Source organism: Ornithodoros turicata, chromosome 3 (genome assembly GCF_037126465.1).
Source record: "Ornithodoros turicata isolate Travis chromosome 3, ASM3712646v1, whole genome shotgun sequence".
NCBI lineage: Eukaryota > Metazoa > Arthropoda > Arachnida > Ixodida > Argasidae > Ornithodoros > Ornithodoros turicata.
Genome location: NC_088203.1, coordinates 6,840,541 through 6,855,962, shown reverse-complemented (window position 1 = coordinate 6,855,962; position 15,422 = coordinate 6,840,541). Strand labels below are relative to the sequence as shown.

General features: G+C 46.4%; 1 protein-coding gene across 1 annotated transcript in view; it reads left to right on the top strand.

Annotated features, from left to right (window-relative positions):
* The window catches only part of LOC135387720 (uncharacterized), a 31,662-nt gene that overhangs the window by 11,403 nt on the left and 4,837 nt on the right, over positions 1–15,422 (top strand). The window contains exons 18-23 of the mRNA XM_064616818.1: positions 54–110; positions 182–265; positions 403–462; positions 1,582–1,662; positions 1,741–1,871; positions 14,143–14,271. Of these exons, the coding sequence (XP_064472888.1) occupies positions 54–110; positions 182–265; positions 403–462; positions 1,582–1,662; positions 1,741–1,871; positions 14,143–14,271 (542 nt within the window). The remainder of the gene's footprint in view (positions 1–53; positions 111–181; positions 266–402; positions 463–1,581; positions 1,663–1,740; positions 1,872–14,142; positions 14,272–15,422) is intronic.

Genomic DNA, 15,422 nt, shown 5'->3' with positions numbered 1-15,422 from the left:
GACACCTGTGAAAGTGCTGACGTTTAACGCCGTTTCTTTTTCAATGGCTGCAGAATATCATCCAGCATTTGCTAGCATCCTTGACGGTTGATCCTCGACAGATCCTGCAGGTGCCACTCTCTTTCACGACCGAAGAAAACTGTTTTTGTTACGGTTCACGTGGATTCTCCGTATGTTACAGGGCGACCCCCCTCAGAAGCCACAAGTATATTACGAGAACATGAAGATGCTAATATGGGACGACCTGGACGACGTACGTGGTCACGTAGGTCTTGGCCTCTTCAGCAAATTCTGGCTTGTGTATAAAACATGCTATTTGATCGAGAATCAGCATTGTATCGACCGCACACTCGATGTCCTTAATGGATAACTTAACACTCTGAAAGGGTTTACTCTACGCAGATGCTGGAAGGATTCATCAACAAACTGATGCATTCGATCAGCCAGAGGGATTTACATCCTGTGAGTACACGTTTCAGGATTCCTGATCATTATTACACTCTTAAAAATGAACTTCACCGCATAGCACGCTCCTAGCCAACCATAATCGCAAATGATATCGTTATCTGCCCTGGTTCGTTAAAAACGGGAGGCGTACGCCTTTTTTGTGACAATTATGAACCGCATAAGTGTCACAAAAAAGGCGTACGCCTCCCGTTTTTAACAAATCAAGGCAGATAACGATATCATTCTAGATAGTGGTTGGCTAGGAGCGTGCTATGAGGTGAAGTTCATTTTTATGAGTGTAGGATGTCTCAGGCTTTGAGGCATCGGTACATGGAACGGAAGACATGTCCTACTACTGGAATCCATGGAAGAACAGACTTTTGCTCGTCCCGTTGTCTGCTTTAGTCGTAAGACTCGTCCCTCTTCTTTCAATTACTACACGGCGTTCCAACAGCATTAAACGCCGTGTTCGGGTTTTGACTCAGTAGCATAGAGAAATTTGGCGATTTATATATCAAGGTACTCCTTGGCCTGCTTAATAAGAAAGATATATTTGCATAATGCCTGGCTCCAATTCTGCTATCTCGTGTTTCCCAGACAACATCTAATTTGTTAGTTAATTAATGGACTTTAGCTAATGAGCCGGCCAGTAATTTCATCCTTCCTACACGGTTAGAATTGAACTTCACCACATAGCACGCTCCTATAGCCAATCATCATTCCGAATGATATCATTCTGTGTCCTTATTTGCTGAAAACGGGAGGAGGCGCCTATCTGGGAAACATTATGCGTGTCCCAGATAGGCTCCTCCCCCTGTTCTGAACGAATCATGTCAGAGAATGATATCATTGGGAATGGTGGCTGGCTAGGAGGATGCTATGTGGTGAAGATATCATTCGAAATGGTGGTTGGCTAGGAGGATGCTATGTGATGAAGATATCATTCGGAATGGTGGTCGGCTAGGAGGATGCTATGTGGTGAAGTTACATTATGTGTTATGTCTGACTGAACACATAACCCGCATGTCAAAATGGAATCAGCGCTGCTCTCCGTGATTTTATAATATATCCGCAACGAATAAAACACACCCTATATATTTTACGATGGTCATTCTATGAACAATACACTTCCAGGTGAACCCACACTGTTACGCTGCATACGAAGGATATGCGATGGCTCTCAGACTCGTCTGCAGCGGTATGATCCGCAATGCGGTACGCGGTTTTGAATATGAACATACACACACACTGAAAGAAGGAAGGCTTAGGACGAACACACGTTACTCTTTGCAGAACGCTTTCTGGACCTCGCTTGGGTTGTGCCTATGGTTGCTTCTTCTGATGGGAATTGTGACTGATAACGCATCCAAGTTCTTTATCCGACCAAGTAGAAGTAGTGAAGTCGACGTGGAAGTAGGGGACGAGTAAGTGCTTGACCTTGGATGAATTACACTTGCTGCTTGGACTTTGACAAGCTGAAGCTAGAGACTCAAACTAGGTTACAGTCGACACGCGTTGCTATGACGCTCGTTAGTATGACATTCTCACTTTATGACCACTTTTCTGGGACACCGTTTGTTCCCAATGGATGTCCTGCGTATAGGTCCCCTCGTTATTATGACAACTCGATAATCCGACTATGACCAACATTCCGGGGGACGAACTTGGGAGAGGACGTGCATTATTCCCCCGTTATTGTGACCACCCACCACAGATCGAGTCATCCTTCTGACTCAAAAGGCTCCAGGAACACGTACACTCTTGAAAATGAACTTCACCACATAGCACGCTCCTAGCCAACCACCATCCCGAATGACAACGTTCTCGCCCCTGATTTGTTGAAAACGAGAGGAGGAGCCTATTTTGTGCCGTGCATAATGGACACAAAATAGGCTCCTCCTCCCGTTTTCAACAAATCTAGGGCGAGAACGTTGTCATTCGGGATGGTGGTTGGTTAGGAACGTGCTATGTGGTGAAGTTCATTTTTAAGAGTGTAGGCGTGGTGAATGCCAAAGTCAGGACTATGTCGCCTGTGTCGCGTTCTTCTCGGAAGTTCATACGCAAGGTGGAAGTTTTAATATAATCTTATCTGTAAGTACGCTGTGAAGAAAAGATAGGCTACATAATTTAGGACGTGCTCCTATATCCGGATGTTGCTGAGATGGTGTTTATGAGGGAACGGGAATCATTTCTTCGAATGAACGAAACGAACAGTTCTGAGCAAATAAAAAAAAAAACGATGTACGCGAGCTGGCGTATACTGTAAAAAGAGGGAAGATTTTCAGGAACACACAAAACACACAAGAGGACTTCGTTCTCTTCATACATTGTGCGTTCCTCAAACTCAAGGAAATGTTAACTCTTTTTACAGTACACAGTGCAGTACTCAAGTTTTGATCTCATTTCACAAGAACGTTATAGGGTGTTTTCACATGACGTCAAACGAACACGTTTGGCAGCCACGGTGGTGGTTACTTTTTCGGCGCAGCTGCCGATATTATCTACACTCTTAGAAATGAACTTCACCACATAGCACGCTCCTAGCCAACCATCATCCCGAATGACAACGTTCTCGCCCCTAATTTGCTGAAAACGGGAGGAGGAGCCTATTTTGTGCCATTATGCACGGCACAAAATAGGCTCCTCCTGCCGTTTTCAACAAATCTAAGGCGAGAACGTTGTCATTCGGGGTGATGGTTGGCTAGGAGCGTGCTATGTGGTGAAGTTCATTTTTAAGAGTGTAGCGTTCGCTCAAAAACCGAGACTAGAATGGTGTTTTGAAATCCGGTCGCGACGGTGCCCTTCTTTTATCCTAAAGACACTTCGTCGCTGTCGTTCTCACATTTTCTTTTGTGAAAACTATGGTTGTCGCATTGAAAAATAGTGCAGTGTGTCATCGTTCAATGGCGCTAGCGCAAAAAGTGACCACCAGTGGGAGCAGCTCTCGAGCACGCCATGTGACAAAGTGACACACTCTTAAAAATAAGCTTCACCGCGTAGCACGCTCCTAGCCTATCATCATCGCGAATGATATCGTTATCTGCCCCGGTTTGTTGAAAATGGGAGGCGTACGCCTTTTGTGTGACACTTATGCTGTTCATAATTGTCACAGAAAAGGCGCACGCCTCCCGTTTTCAACAAATCAGGGCAGATAACGATATCATTCAGATATCGTTATCTGCAGTCTAGATATCAGACTCGTCTCGCCAGACTCAGACTCGTCAGATCAGTCTAAAAGACTCGTGCCCAACAGCGAGTCCTCTTGGAATGGTGGTTGGCCAGGAGCATGCTATGTGGTGAAGTTCTATTTTAACAGTGTAGGTGAAAACTCCCTATAGGCAAAAGTTCTCGTTCTAGTTGGCTTGTTTTAAGTTTCCTTTTAATAAAGTACAGTTTTCGTAGTGCTGACTTACAAGTGTTCCGACCAGATAACTTGCTTGAAAGTAATAGTCCTACGTATAGACATGTGAAACCGACTCGTGAAATTTCAGAGTTACCAAGTGAGCATGAAACAAACTAGGCATTTTGTTTCCTTCTCATACGCGTGAATTGTGTGAATTAATTTCTATTCGCCATCGTCTGCACCAGTGAAAAATCGCTCAAACAGATCTCTGCAATAGGAAGTGATCCGATTCAGTCAATATTGCTAACAATCGTGCTCCAGAATCGCAACAACCAAGTCGCTGATATAAATTACCTCAAAACACTTCCCTGAAGAACGCCAAAGCTAACGAAACCCACTTTAGATCCACAAACTGAGGTCTGTCTTTCAGGTGCGTGCATATACGACTAATAACAAACACATGGAGTCCGGTGCATTCCAGTTTATACAACAGCTTCCCATGTGACACCCTGTCAAAGGCCCTACTGAAGCCGAGGAACAATATGTCTACCACTCCGGAGTTGTCAGGAACACTAAAAAATTCATGCATAGCACCTACAAGTGGTGCAACGGCTGACTTTTTTTTTTTCACTAAAACCCATAGTCAAGTTAGGTTAAAGAGAACTTATACAAGAGAAGTCGAGACGCATATCCGCCTCAAGCCAGTTGTTTGTGAAGTACTAGCTCGCGTGGCGTAACGGTTAGGACGACCGCCTTTCACGGCGAGCCTGGAAGGTGGATGCAAGTTCGAATCCCAGATCGGGCTGTGCTGTCTGAGGATTTCTCTGGGTTTTGAGGCAGACCTACCAGGACGCATGTCGGCACAGTTCTCCTTAAGCCTGTCCAGGACAGCATACTGACCCCGCTGTCCCTGTCGTTCATTCCTGCTGTCCTCTCCTGTTTGCTCATAGCGGCAGTTCCTTCGCGGTGCTAACACGGAATGAAAAAATATTACTAGACTTATGCTCGCAGTTCTTCTTTTCGTGAACGAGAGCCCTTAAAGGGACTATGAAATTTCCCGAACCCCCATACTTTTTTTCGATGGAAACTGTTCTTCCCGGAGAGAAACTAATATGCCACAAATTTTTCCGGACGAAATCGCTCCACTCTGCGAGGAGCGCGCGCTGGAAATGTCTCTTCCGCGTTCCTCCTCTCCCGCGCATCTTTCCCTGTCGATGGTATAACTGTACGGACCGCACAGCGGTTCCCCGTTACGTCACCGGTGTTGCACAATGGCAAGTATTGCCGCGAGCTCGCGCTGTGGCTGCCGCCACTGCCGAAATCTGCCGATCGCGCGAAAGCTGCTGTCATGGAGATTTCCACTCCCGATGAACGCATACGCGGGATCCTACGGCGCATGCTCCTGGCGGGATTCCTCGGCTCGGCAACACGTCACGACGTGTTGCTGAGCCGGCCGTGGTCGCGTCAAGTTACCCGTTGTGTCTCCGCTCGGCAGCTCCCCACGGCGCGGCGCCAGCTGTCCTCCCTTCGCCGCTGCGTTTAAATTCGCTCCCGAGAAATCCGCTCGCGCGACGAAAGTAAAATTTCGGTTCTAGACTCAGAAAAATGTCTTCTTTCGAACGAAACGAAGAAAAAAGTCGTTTCATAGTCCCTTTAAGCATCAGTGGAACCCAGAAAGTACCACAATCGTTTTCCGTTAGCCACAGAGCCGGTAGATGAGCTGTGCTGCTGTACAGGATTCCCGCGGATCCGGCCATTGCGGCACATTCCGAGTTCCTTGATCCAAGAATTCGATCCAAGTACAATCTGGTATAATTTGTCACTGTGGTAAAGTATCTGGCACGGCCACAGCAAGGCAAGCGATCTTATGCTACTTAGGCCAACAGCGAGGTGCAAAGGGCGTAATTGGCTGGCATGTTGCCCGGCAGTATCGGGCCATCAACCAACCATAACATGTTTGGATGAACTAGGACGTCAAGACAGCGTGTTTTATTGGTTGCTATGTGAGAATGCTACCTGCCTATAACGGGATCTGTTGTCATATTCTCATTTCCTCTTCAAGGGAACGTGAGTCTGAACCTTGTTCTGGAGGCACAATTGGCTCTGAGCCTGCCAAAAGAGCCTCGTCGACACTACAGTAAGTCTAATCGGTTCATTGATCGATTTTATTTGATTATCATTCAATTCGGAATAGGTAGTTATCTTCGGTTGTTGTCCCCTTTCATATGTTTCACGTTTTTTTTTTTATGGCGTGTATAAAGGGTCCTCCTGGTTTCACATTCCTTCAACTAGCCACGACTTGCTCCGAAGTACACCAAGGATATTTATACCGGAAAGTTAAAATTTCTTTCCGTTGTACAGTTAATTGCTTTTTTAATCGTCGCTGAATAGCGTGTACACCGAGTTAGAGCCTGCTCTCTCCTCCGCTTCCACTAAAGATAACTTGATGCGCATCTAGCGTAAGCACTAGCTAATCAGTGCCAAGCTCGAGCTATCAGCGCCACCTATGCGACTGATCAATGTTTCTAAGAAGCCGATCGTAATTACGTGACAGCGTCTTCATGACGGCGTGCACAGACTGCTGTATGAATCAGTAATTTCTTTTTCTAGCTCCTCAAACTGTAAGTACCAAAGCAAAAGGACTGCCTATACGTGACCATGCCTTACTACTTGCGTTCATTTGCAGCTTCCGTTCAAAGGCTGGTAGGCAAGGAATCTAGCGTGTGAGTTAGCGTCAGTGTGGAACCACTATCGATACGACGAATTATTCATAATTAAACGATACGATTGAACAGAAGTGGTTCTCACTTTGTGACTGCGAATTATTCATAATTAGACGATACGATTGAACAGAAGTGGTTCTCGCTTTGTGACTGCAATGACACAGCCTCACGGTACCAGAGAGGGTACTCTATTCAGTGACTCAAGGTACAGTCACTGAGGCGACGTTTATAGAGGAGGGTCACCACAGCAGATTTTGGGCGTTCCCACTGACGTTCGGAGAGGATTTGCTTTCAAGCAGTTCTCGGCAACTGCACACGAAAGTCCTGCATCTATAACGTAATACTTCGATATATGTGAGCTGTACGTGCGGTTTCTCGTGGTATGTCACGGCGTACGAATTAGTATCATCCAGTGAGTCTGCGCACATGCCGAAAACAACAAAAGCCAGCCCAGCCACGAGGCATGTCCCCAGTTACTCAGGGACCGATGTCCTGCACTGAGTAAGTGCTCCTACCGTTTAGTATCACTCTTTGATTTACTCACCCACCACCGGCAACCTGACATCGCCTATTTTTGGCCTTCTTATATATCTTCCTGAGTAATTCAGTTCGATCCAGTCAAGCGTGGTATTCATTTCACTGACCGAGATCCACATTTTTAGTGACCCGGAAACGAACACCTACCCTTCTTCATGGATCTTTCCAGTGATCCCAATCTTGTTCCTCCCGTCAGATCTGCAGTCCTCTCTAGGCCTCGTCGCTGTCCGTCTGCTGCCATTTCGGTTTTGGAACTCCAGCATCTTGTTCCAGCAAGTTGAAGCTCAGTCCATGCTCGCTGGAATAACATCCCAACTCACCAGGTACCCGCCTATCTTCGCTTCCCTGCCCACGGAAATTCCGTTAGACGTCGTTCATATAATTTCCCTGGCGACCAGCCCCTTATGATCGTTTGAAAGCTGTTGTTCTCCAACGCACCATGCAATCGGAACGGAAGCGGCTTCAACTGCTGTTCACCTCAGAGGAGCTGGGCAGCGCGCTCCGTGCAAGCCGTCCTCGCTGACCAAGGGGCCACCTTTGACGAACTCTCCCGTGGCATAGTGGTTAGGATGATCGCTTTCCACGCCGGGACTGGGAGGTGACACGGGTTCGAATCCTGTCACCGACTGTGCTGTCTGAGGTTTTCCCTGGGTTTTCCGAAGACTTCCCAGACGAATGTCGGCACAGTTCCACCTGAAGTCTGCCCAGGACGCATACTAACCCCCCTGTCTCCCATTCCTTTCTGCTGTCATCTGTCCACATCTGTACGCCGCGCGCGGACTTCGACGAAGCCCTGCTCCGAGACCTTTTTGCGAAGGCTACGTCCAGTCAAGAGTGGTGTTCACTTTTCTGACTGAGGTCCACAAAGTCCTTCTGGGTTCACAGTTATTCCGCGACCCAGTGCCGTCAGTCACCGAAAGAGTTACAGTTGTATAGAACCGCATGTATACGTGTCAGTAACATAGGGATCTTTATTACTCTGTACTGCAGTACAGACGAAAGGTACATGTCTTTGTCATTTCCGGACGTATTCGGTAACCACTCATACGTGTCACTCTTTCCGACTCATGAACTGCTTCTGGAAACATTCCTGTCAATAAAAATAGAAGATTTAAGAAAGTGATGAAGAGGAGCAATGTCTCTCAGAGACGTACTTTAGACGTGGCCGATACTTTCTTTGCCGCTGCCAGTTTATCTCCTTCGAAGACTTCCGCCTGTCGAAGAAGGAAAGGGGGAAACATGTGTTGGTATCTGTCAACCTTGAGCATATACGTTGAAGAAATGGCGGTAATCGAAAAGCTTTGAAACGACTGTTGGATATTTCATCTCACGGGGGACCAAGACCGTGAAATTACTTCTGCTCACCAGTTTCTTTTCGTACTCCTCTTCGTCAAGCCTTTTCCCCTTCGAAGAAGAAAAAGGAAAGTAAACAAAAGGGTCACAATATATTCTTGCACGGAAATTAACATGCTTATACAATGACCTAGCCAGACCTTACGGATGCTCGAACGTAAGGTTACTCTCACATTTAATCGAATCACGATCATGTCTTCAGTGGCTGTAGCTATGAAAGCGAGCTTGCTTTAGCTATACATACACAGTCATTCGTCGCCACAGGACTCCTGTGTTTCAAATCGCTTGCGCCGATTGGTACTCCACAGGCAAGGGGAATGACTTCACCAGTCTCGGAACGAAAACGTCCGAAACGGAAGTGCAGAGACTTAGTTCCAGCGCATGCGAGCGAGTTCCGGTATGCAGTATGCTCCATAAAATGCCGTACATATCTATCTTTTCTCGGACGGCGTGTTCGTGAGATCGCATCAAGAACTCTGCTGTCCTAAGAGGTCATAAACAGGCCTTGCAAGTCCATATATATATATAAGAATCACGATTACCTCCCTGCGGGCAGCATCCGGGATGTCCGCGAGCTTGAAATAAAATGAGCATAAAGTCAATATATAAAGCTTCTTTCTTCTAGTTTGGGCTAATTTCGTAAACAAATTCGTGTACCTTCTTCATGTCCTCTCCAGAAAGTACTCCATTGTTGGCTTTCTCAATGTCTTTCCTGCAGGCAGACGCTAGCAAAATGAGAAGAGGATTTCTCCTATGAGATGGGCGTCACTGTGTATCGTAGTGTACTTATCGTAAAAAAAAAAAAGAAGAAAGAATAGAGAGAGATGAAAGGAATCTCTTACCCGCTCCTTTCATGAAGTGCCTCATCCTACATCTCTGGTTGAAAGAGAAATAGAGGTACACTCTAAGAAAAAAAAAGGCAGAATTTTCTACCCAAAGTTGTAGCAGGACAGTACTTCTACCATTTTATGCCAATCCACACGCGTCCTCTCCCCCGCCGGTTTATAAGCGGCGGCGTCCCTTTCCCTTGTTCCTCTCTCTCTCACACGTTTGCTCTAAGAGAAGATGGTAGAATTTCCTACCCAAACTGGTAGAACGACAGATTCTACTCTGTATAGTTTGTTTCTATACTCTGCAGTTATACCCAAAAGGTAAAACTGCACTCTTAAAAATGAACTTCACCGCATAGCACACTCCTAGCCAACCATCATCTGGAATGATATTGTTATCTGCCCTGATTTGCTGAAAACGGGAGGCGTACGCCATTTTTGTGACAATTATGAACAGCATAAGTGTCACAAAAAAGGCGTACGCCTACCGTTTTGAACAAATCAGGGCACATAGCGATACCATTCGAGTAGATGGTTGGCTAGGAGCGTGCTATGCGGTGAAGTTCATTTTTAAGAGTGTGGTTGGAGTAGAAATGTGGTTGCAATGCAGCTCTACCGAAGCGGGTAGAAAATCGTACCTTTACTTCCTTAGAGTGTACAGCTGTCGTCAGATGAAACCATAACGCGCAAGCGCCTGTCCCGCGCAGACTCCAGCGCCGCGGAGCGTGCATGATGGGGTAGGGCTCTGGCCACGTCTACGTCTTTGTGCACGTGGATCATAGCCCGTATAGGGATCGCGTGAATGCGGTAGTCGCCCACGATAACCGCCGTCGTAAGGCAGTGCATGCCTTCACCACCCGGTCTCGGACCTATATGTCTTGGACACCGCCTGAGACCCAATGGACAACGAGCCGAGACGCCGGCGCGTGTGCAGGCCATGTGTGCGGTTGATTACGTGTACGGCTGTGCGTTGCCATTATGTGCGTACTCCTAACTTCACCAATTTCTGTATACTACTTCATATTCGACATATTTCTACAAGTCTGTACCTCAATGAGAAAACCTGGCTTAGTTGCAAGCATTTTCCAAATCGTCCTGTTACATCCTGCACAATGCAATATAAGAGAGTATCCTTACGCTGTATTGAACGATGAACTTCACGGCCTGCTCTTTGTTTGCAACTCCGGATTCAGCCTAGAATATGGGGGGAGGGGAGGGGGGGGGCTTTATTAGGAGATTTCTGATACACGTATACCTGTAGAATGCGGTACTTACAGTGGGAAACACAAACAATTTCATGACTGATAATCGGGGAGTTACAGCACGCTACGAACAGTTGCATTGTAACTCATTTCACTCATTTCGCTTCACCTATTTTCACTCGCAATGACAGTCCATATAGATGCTACCTTTACAAAGACTTGCAACGCGGTATCGTGGGACACTAAAAGCGGCATTGAGTTAGTTAAGGAGTTCTAAAGCCCGAATCCCATAACAAGCGACACGCGGCAGATACACGCGAGAAGCGACAAAATCGACGTCACTGCCGCCACACGAGCGTCAAGAAAGCTTTGTCGCGGCTCAATATTTCTGCATCTACTCCCAGTAGATATTTGTAGCATGTCGCTGAGTTCGTTGCCTGTTGTTTGACAAAACCAGCTAGATTTGGCGGCGTGAAACAAGAACTGAACGCGTGGGCAAGGGAGAGGGTGGAGAGGGCAACCAACAAAACTAGCAGACGAAGAAGTGGGCGGCGCGTTGGGTACTTCAACCGCAGCGCCACTGCGTTACGGCGAATATTACATAGCACCTTCATTACAATTTCTCCTCGTTTTGACGAATGAAATACTATTTTTGGTATAGTTATGGCAATTTACAACTTAGCTCGAATAAAAGAAGCATTGCTTCTCCAAAAACATCACTTCTCGGTGACGAAATGTCGCTGCTCTAATGGACCAGGAAGTCGCGCCATGACCACACGCGACAGCGACAAATTCTGCAGCGCGTCGCATGTCGCTTGTTATGGGGTCCGCGCTTAAGGCAGCGTCCACATGGGGAAACTTTTCCGAGCCACTGTCGACAGCGGCAACCTCCGGCAACTCGCGTTGCTTGTAATCGCTCCCTGACCGAGAACTTGCGACGTTTCTCGTGCACCGGCCAATCAGCGATGGGAGCATTGCCACGTGACTCCCGATGGCGTGGTGGATTTCGTTCGTGGATTCATGGGTTCAAATTCTGCAGGTGCAGCTGAGGGATAACTTTTTCTTTATATTTTTTTACCAACGTCACGAATACGTTTCAACTGCAATTTTTTAGGGTAATTATTTGCGCGCAAAAAAAGAAAAAGAAAAACTTTAACTAAAGGATGAAAAACAGCAGCTAAAGAAAAGACTCCACCAGTTCGATTCGAACCCACACTCCTAAAAATGAACTTCACCGCATAGCACGCTCCTAGCCAACCATTATCTCGAGTGATATCGTTACTTGCCCTGATTTGTTGAAAACGGGAGGCGTACGCCTTTTCTGTGACAATTATGAACAGCATAAGTGTCACAAAAAAGGCGTACGCCTCCCGTATTCAACAAATCAGGGCAGATAACGATATCATTCGTGATAATGGTTGGCTAGGAGCGTGCTATGCGGTGAAGTTCATTTTTAAGAGTGCACATTCTTCCGTCTCCGTAAGGTTGCTTGTGGGTGGAGCTACAGAGTTGCTACATGTGAACGCGGACTCGAAATTGCTCATATAGGACGTTGGTTCAAGTTGCTTCGAGTTGCTGGCAAGAGACGCCCCGTGTGTGGACGCTGGCTAATGGATCGCTCTCTGTAATTGCTTATGCGCATGCGCGAGACTTTCATGTCTTCCTCGCTCATATGGTCAGCAAACGCAAGAATAGTCGCTCTAGCTAGCATCCGAGTGCTTCTGCACTCTTAAAAATGAACTTCACCGCATAGCACGCTCCTAGCCAACCATTATCTCGAATGATATCGTTATCTGCCCCGATTTGTTGAAAACGGGGGGCGTACGCCATTTCTGTGACACTTATGCTGTTCATAATTGTCACAGAAAAGGCGTACGCCCCCTGTTTTCAACAAATCAGGGCAGATAACGATATCATTCGAGAAAATGGCTGGCTAGGAGCGTGCTATGCGGTGAAGTTCATTTTTAAGAGTGTGGGGTGACGTCGTCGGGTACGGATATCGGCAATGGCTCACAGCGCCACATCATACACAAGGGTTCTATGACGAACAGTACTTCCTCTTCTCTCTATATTTTTTATGGGTGTAAGGGGTGGTTAGAGCACTCCTACTCCACCTGCGTCGTCGGACAAGGTTAGGAAGAGGTACAGTAAAGTCAGCTATCAGTGAACTATCTAGCTATCAGTAATCAGCGTGAACAGTTACCTTGTTTGCCATTAGTTCAATGATAAGTCGGTATAATGCCTTACGATTTTCTCCGCGAGTTTCTTCTTGTACTCTTCAATGTCCTCTTTTGAAGTCTTGCCTCGTCGCGTTTTTCTCTGCGTGGCATGTCATGTCATTAATGGCGGGGGATAAAAAAGAGCACCTTATATATTTGTTTTACCTCTTTGTGCATGTCCAGAGACACCTGCATGAGCTGTTACGGAAGACAATGCAGTGAATTAACAATTCGGCTGAGATACCATCCTAATAATAAATTCATAGAGAGCAGATTTTCCCAAACGCTAGCAATTTTCGGCGCATGCGCTACATAGAGGTGGTACCAGTATGGTCCATCCTGGCACTATATTTTAATATATATCATCATTGCTTAGTTGCACTGACTCGTTGTATTATGCTCAATCAGACTACGGTGAAGGCCAACCATGGCACAGGAGTGATGGTATTACCGCCCCTGATTTTTGGAAAGCATGGGGCGTACGCCTCCCGTTTTTAAACAATCATGCACTCTACAAACTGAACTTCACCGCATAGCACGCTCTGCGCCAACCATTGCCACGAATGATGATGAATGGTGGCGTACGCCTTTTTGTGTCAATTTGGATATATGATAATTGACGCAAAAAGGCGTACGCCTCTCTCTCTCCTCGAATCAGAAGCGATAACCTAATCATTCGTGGCAATGGTTGGCGCAGAGCGTGCTATGCGGTGAAGTTCAGTTTTTAGAGTGTGGGGCAGAAGGGTGCTACAGTTCCGTTAGAAGTCGGCCCAGGACGCACATCCCTCAAGGCGTCAGTCGTGACGTTGCCCACCTCTGTGAGGCCGACAACGGCGAACTCCTTTCACCACCACCACCACCACCACCACCACGTCGTTCTAAGAGTGTAGGACAAGCTAGGACAACGTGCAGGCTGTTGTCAACTCTTTTCGGATTCCCATGCCTAAGGAACAAAAGAAGTCGCATGACTTGTTCCATTCAAGACAAGTTTTTGAGTTCTTTCTATGCCTAACATCTTTTCGTTCCAGGACCGAGAGCCTGTCCAACTTCAGCGTGTGGTCCAACCTCAGACGTAATCCGCCTATCCTCACTTTCCTCGACAATTGCGGCCGAAAAGTGTCGTCTGCTTTGAAGTTGTCATCTGCAAACAATCTTGTTCTGAATGCGTACGATGCGTTACCATACACACCGTCTCCTTTTGGACACCCGCATAATGCTAAATCGCTTCTTTTTTTCACATGGAAGATGGCTTGAAATTAGTATATCACCTTTTTCTTCTCTTCATCCGAAAACACGGTTTCATTGTCGGCTTCTTTCGCGCATTCTTTGCCTGCACGGAAAATGCAGACGACAACGGAGCTGTAGCATGCGCAGCACTGTCGCTATTCATTGATGGAAGTTACTATGCACAATCCCACACTCGGTCCTCCAACAAAAAAGTACATATAATCTGCTCACCGATTTCTTCCATCTTTTCGTCTTTCCCAGCCGCAGGGACGGCAACGACAGTCGCTGCCGCAACAAGGAAAGCAATCGGAAGCATCAGCGCGATCGACATCACGATACCTCAGATGCGCCAAGTAGAGACTGTCATGTTGCTGGAGAACCAATCCTTTTGTAAGACAATGTAGAAATAAAGAAAAAAAGAAATAATAAAAAAAAAAACGCCGGTGTGATTGCGCTTGCGTTTACCTTCCTGTTCGTGCACGTGTTAGGGGGCGTAGAATGGCAGGTGTATCCCCGGTTGACTCAGGCGCTCGCCTTTCACGCATTTCACTCAATCGCACGTGGTCAAACAACCGAAGTGTGCTTTTTGTTCAGACGGAATGAAGATACGCTTGGGAGACGTTTTTGTTCTCATGCGATGACTCATTTCCGCCGGTATGGCTTGCAAGTTACGGCCGCAGCAATGGCGACGGAAAGAGAAACGCGGGAAAGATACCGGCAAGAAAAGTAGTTAAGCAAAGTTACTGAGTACCGCACAAAAAAAAAAAAGAAAAAAAAAAGTGACTGAGCAGAGTACTAAGTATGGAATTTTCAAAAGTATTAAGTATTTAAGATGAAGTATTTAAGTATTAACTACTCTTAATAGCATATAGGTCGAGAAGTTACCCGTCAAAAAGAACCAGTTACTTCCAAGTTACTTGGGACACAAAATGGCACTGCAAAGGTGCAGCGCGCGCGAGCAGTTGAGTTGGACCTTGAGTTGCCTGCGGAGGACTCCAACACGCCTAGATCGTTTTGCAACGCTTCGCGTGTTACCCCCGTGGGCGCACAATGGTTTAGCTTCATTTCAACGGCGGCGGTTCTTACTTCCTAAATAGAATACTGTCATTGATTGAATATCACGTTTTATGGCATCAAATGCCATGAAAGAACCGTAGAGAAACCAAGAAAATATGTGGACGCGAGTGAAAAGCGAAGTAAAAGTAACTTGGAACTTAGATTAAGTTACTTTCGTAAAGTTACCTGAAAAAGAAACGAGTTCCTCTGAAAGTTACCACGTCGCAAAAGTGCCGAGTTAAGTTACAATTACAAAAAAAAAAAAGAACTTAGTTACAGTAACGAGTTACCTCGAACCATCACCGTTGGACACAACAACAATAACTTTATTATGAGATGATGACTGGGGAGTTTCATCGCCGGAGGTGATGTTCTACCCCACTGCTGGTGGTGATGCGGGGAATGAAATAGTGAGCCCCTTCACAATAAGGATTGAAGTCCTGTGGTGTCCAGAAAGGTGAAGAGAGCCTTGACCCTATTGAAAA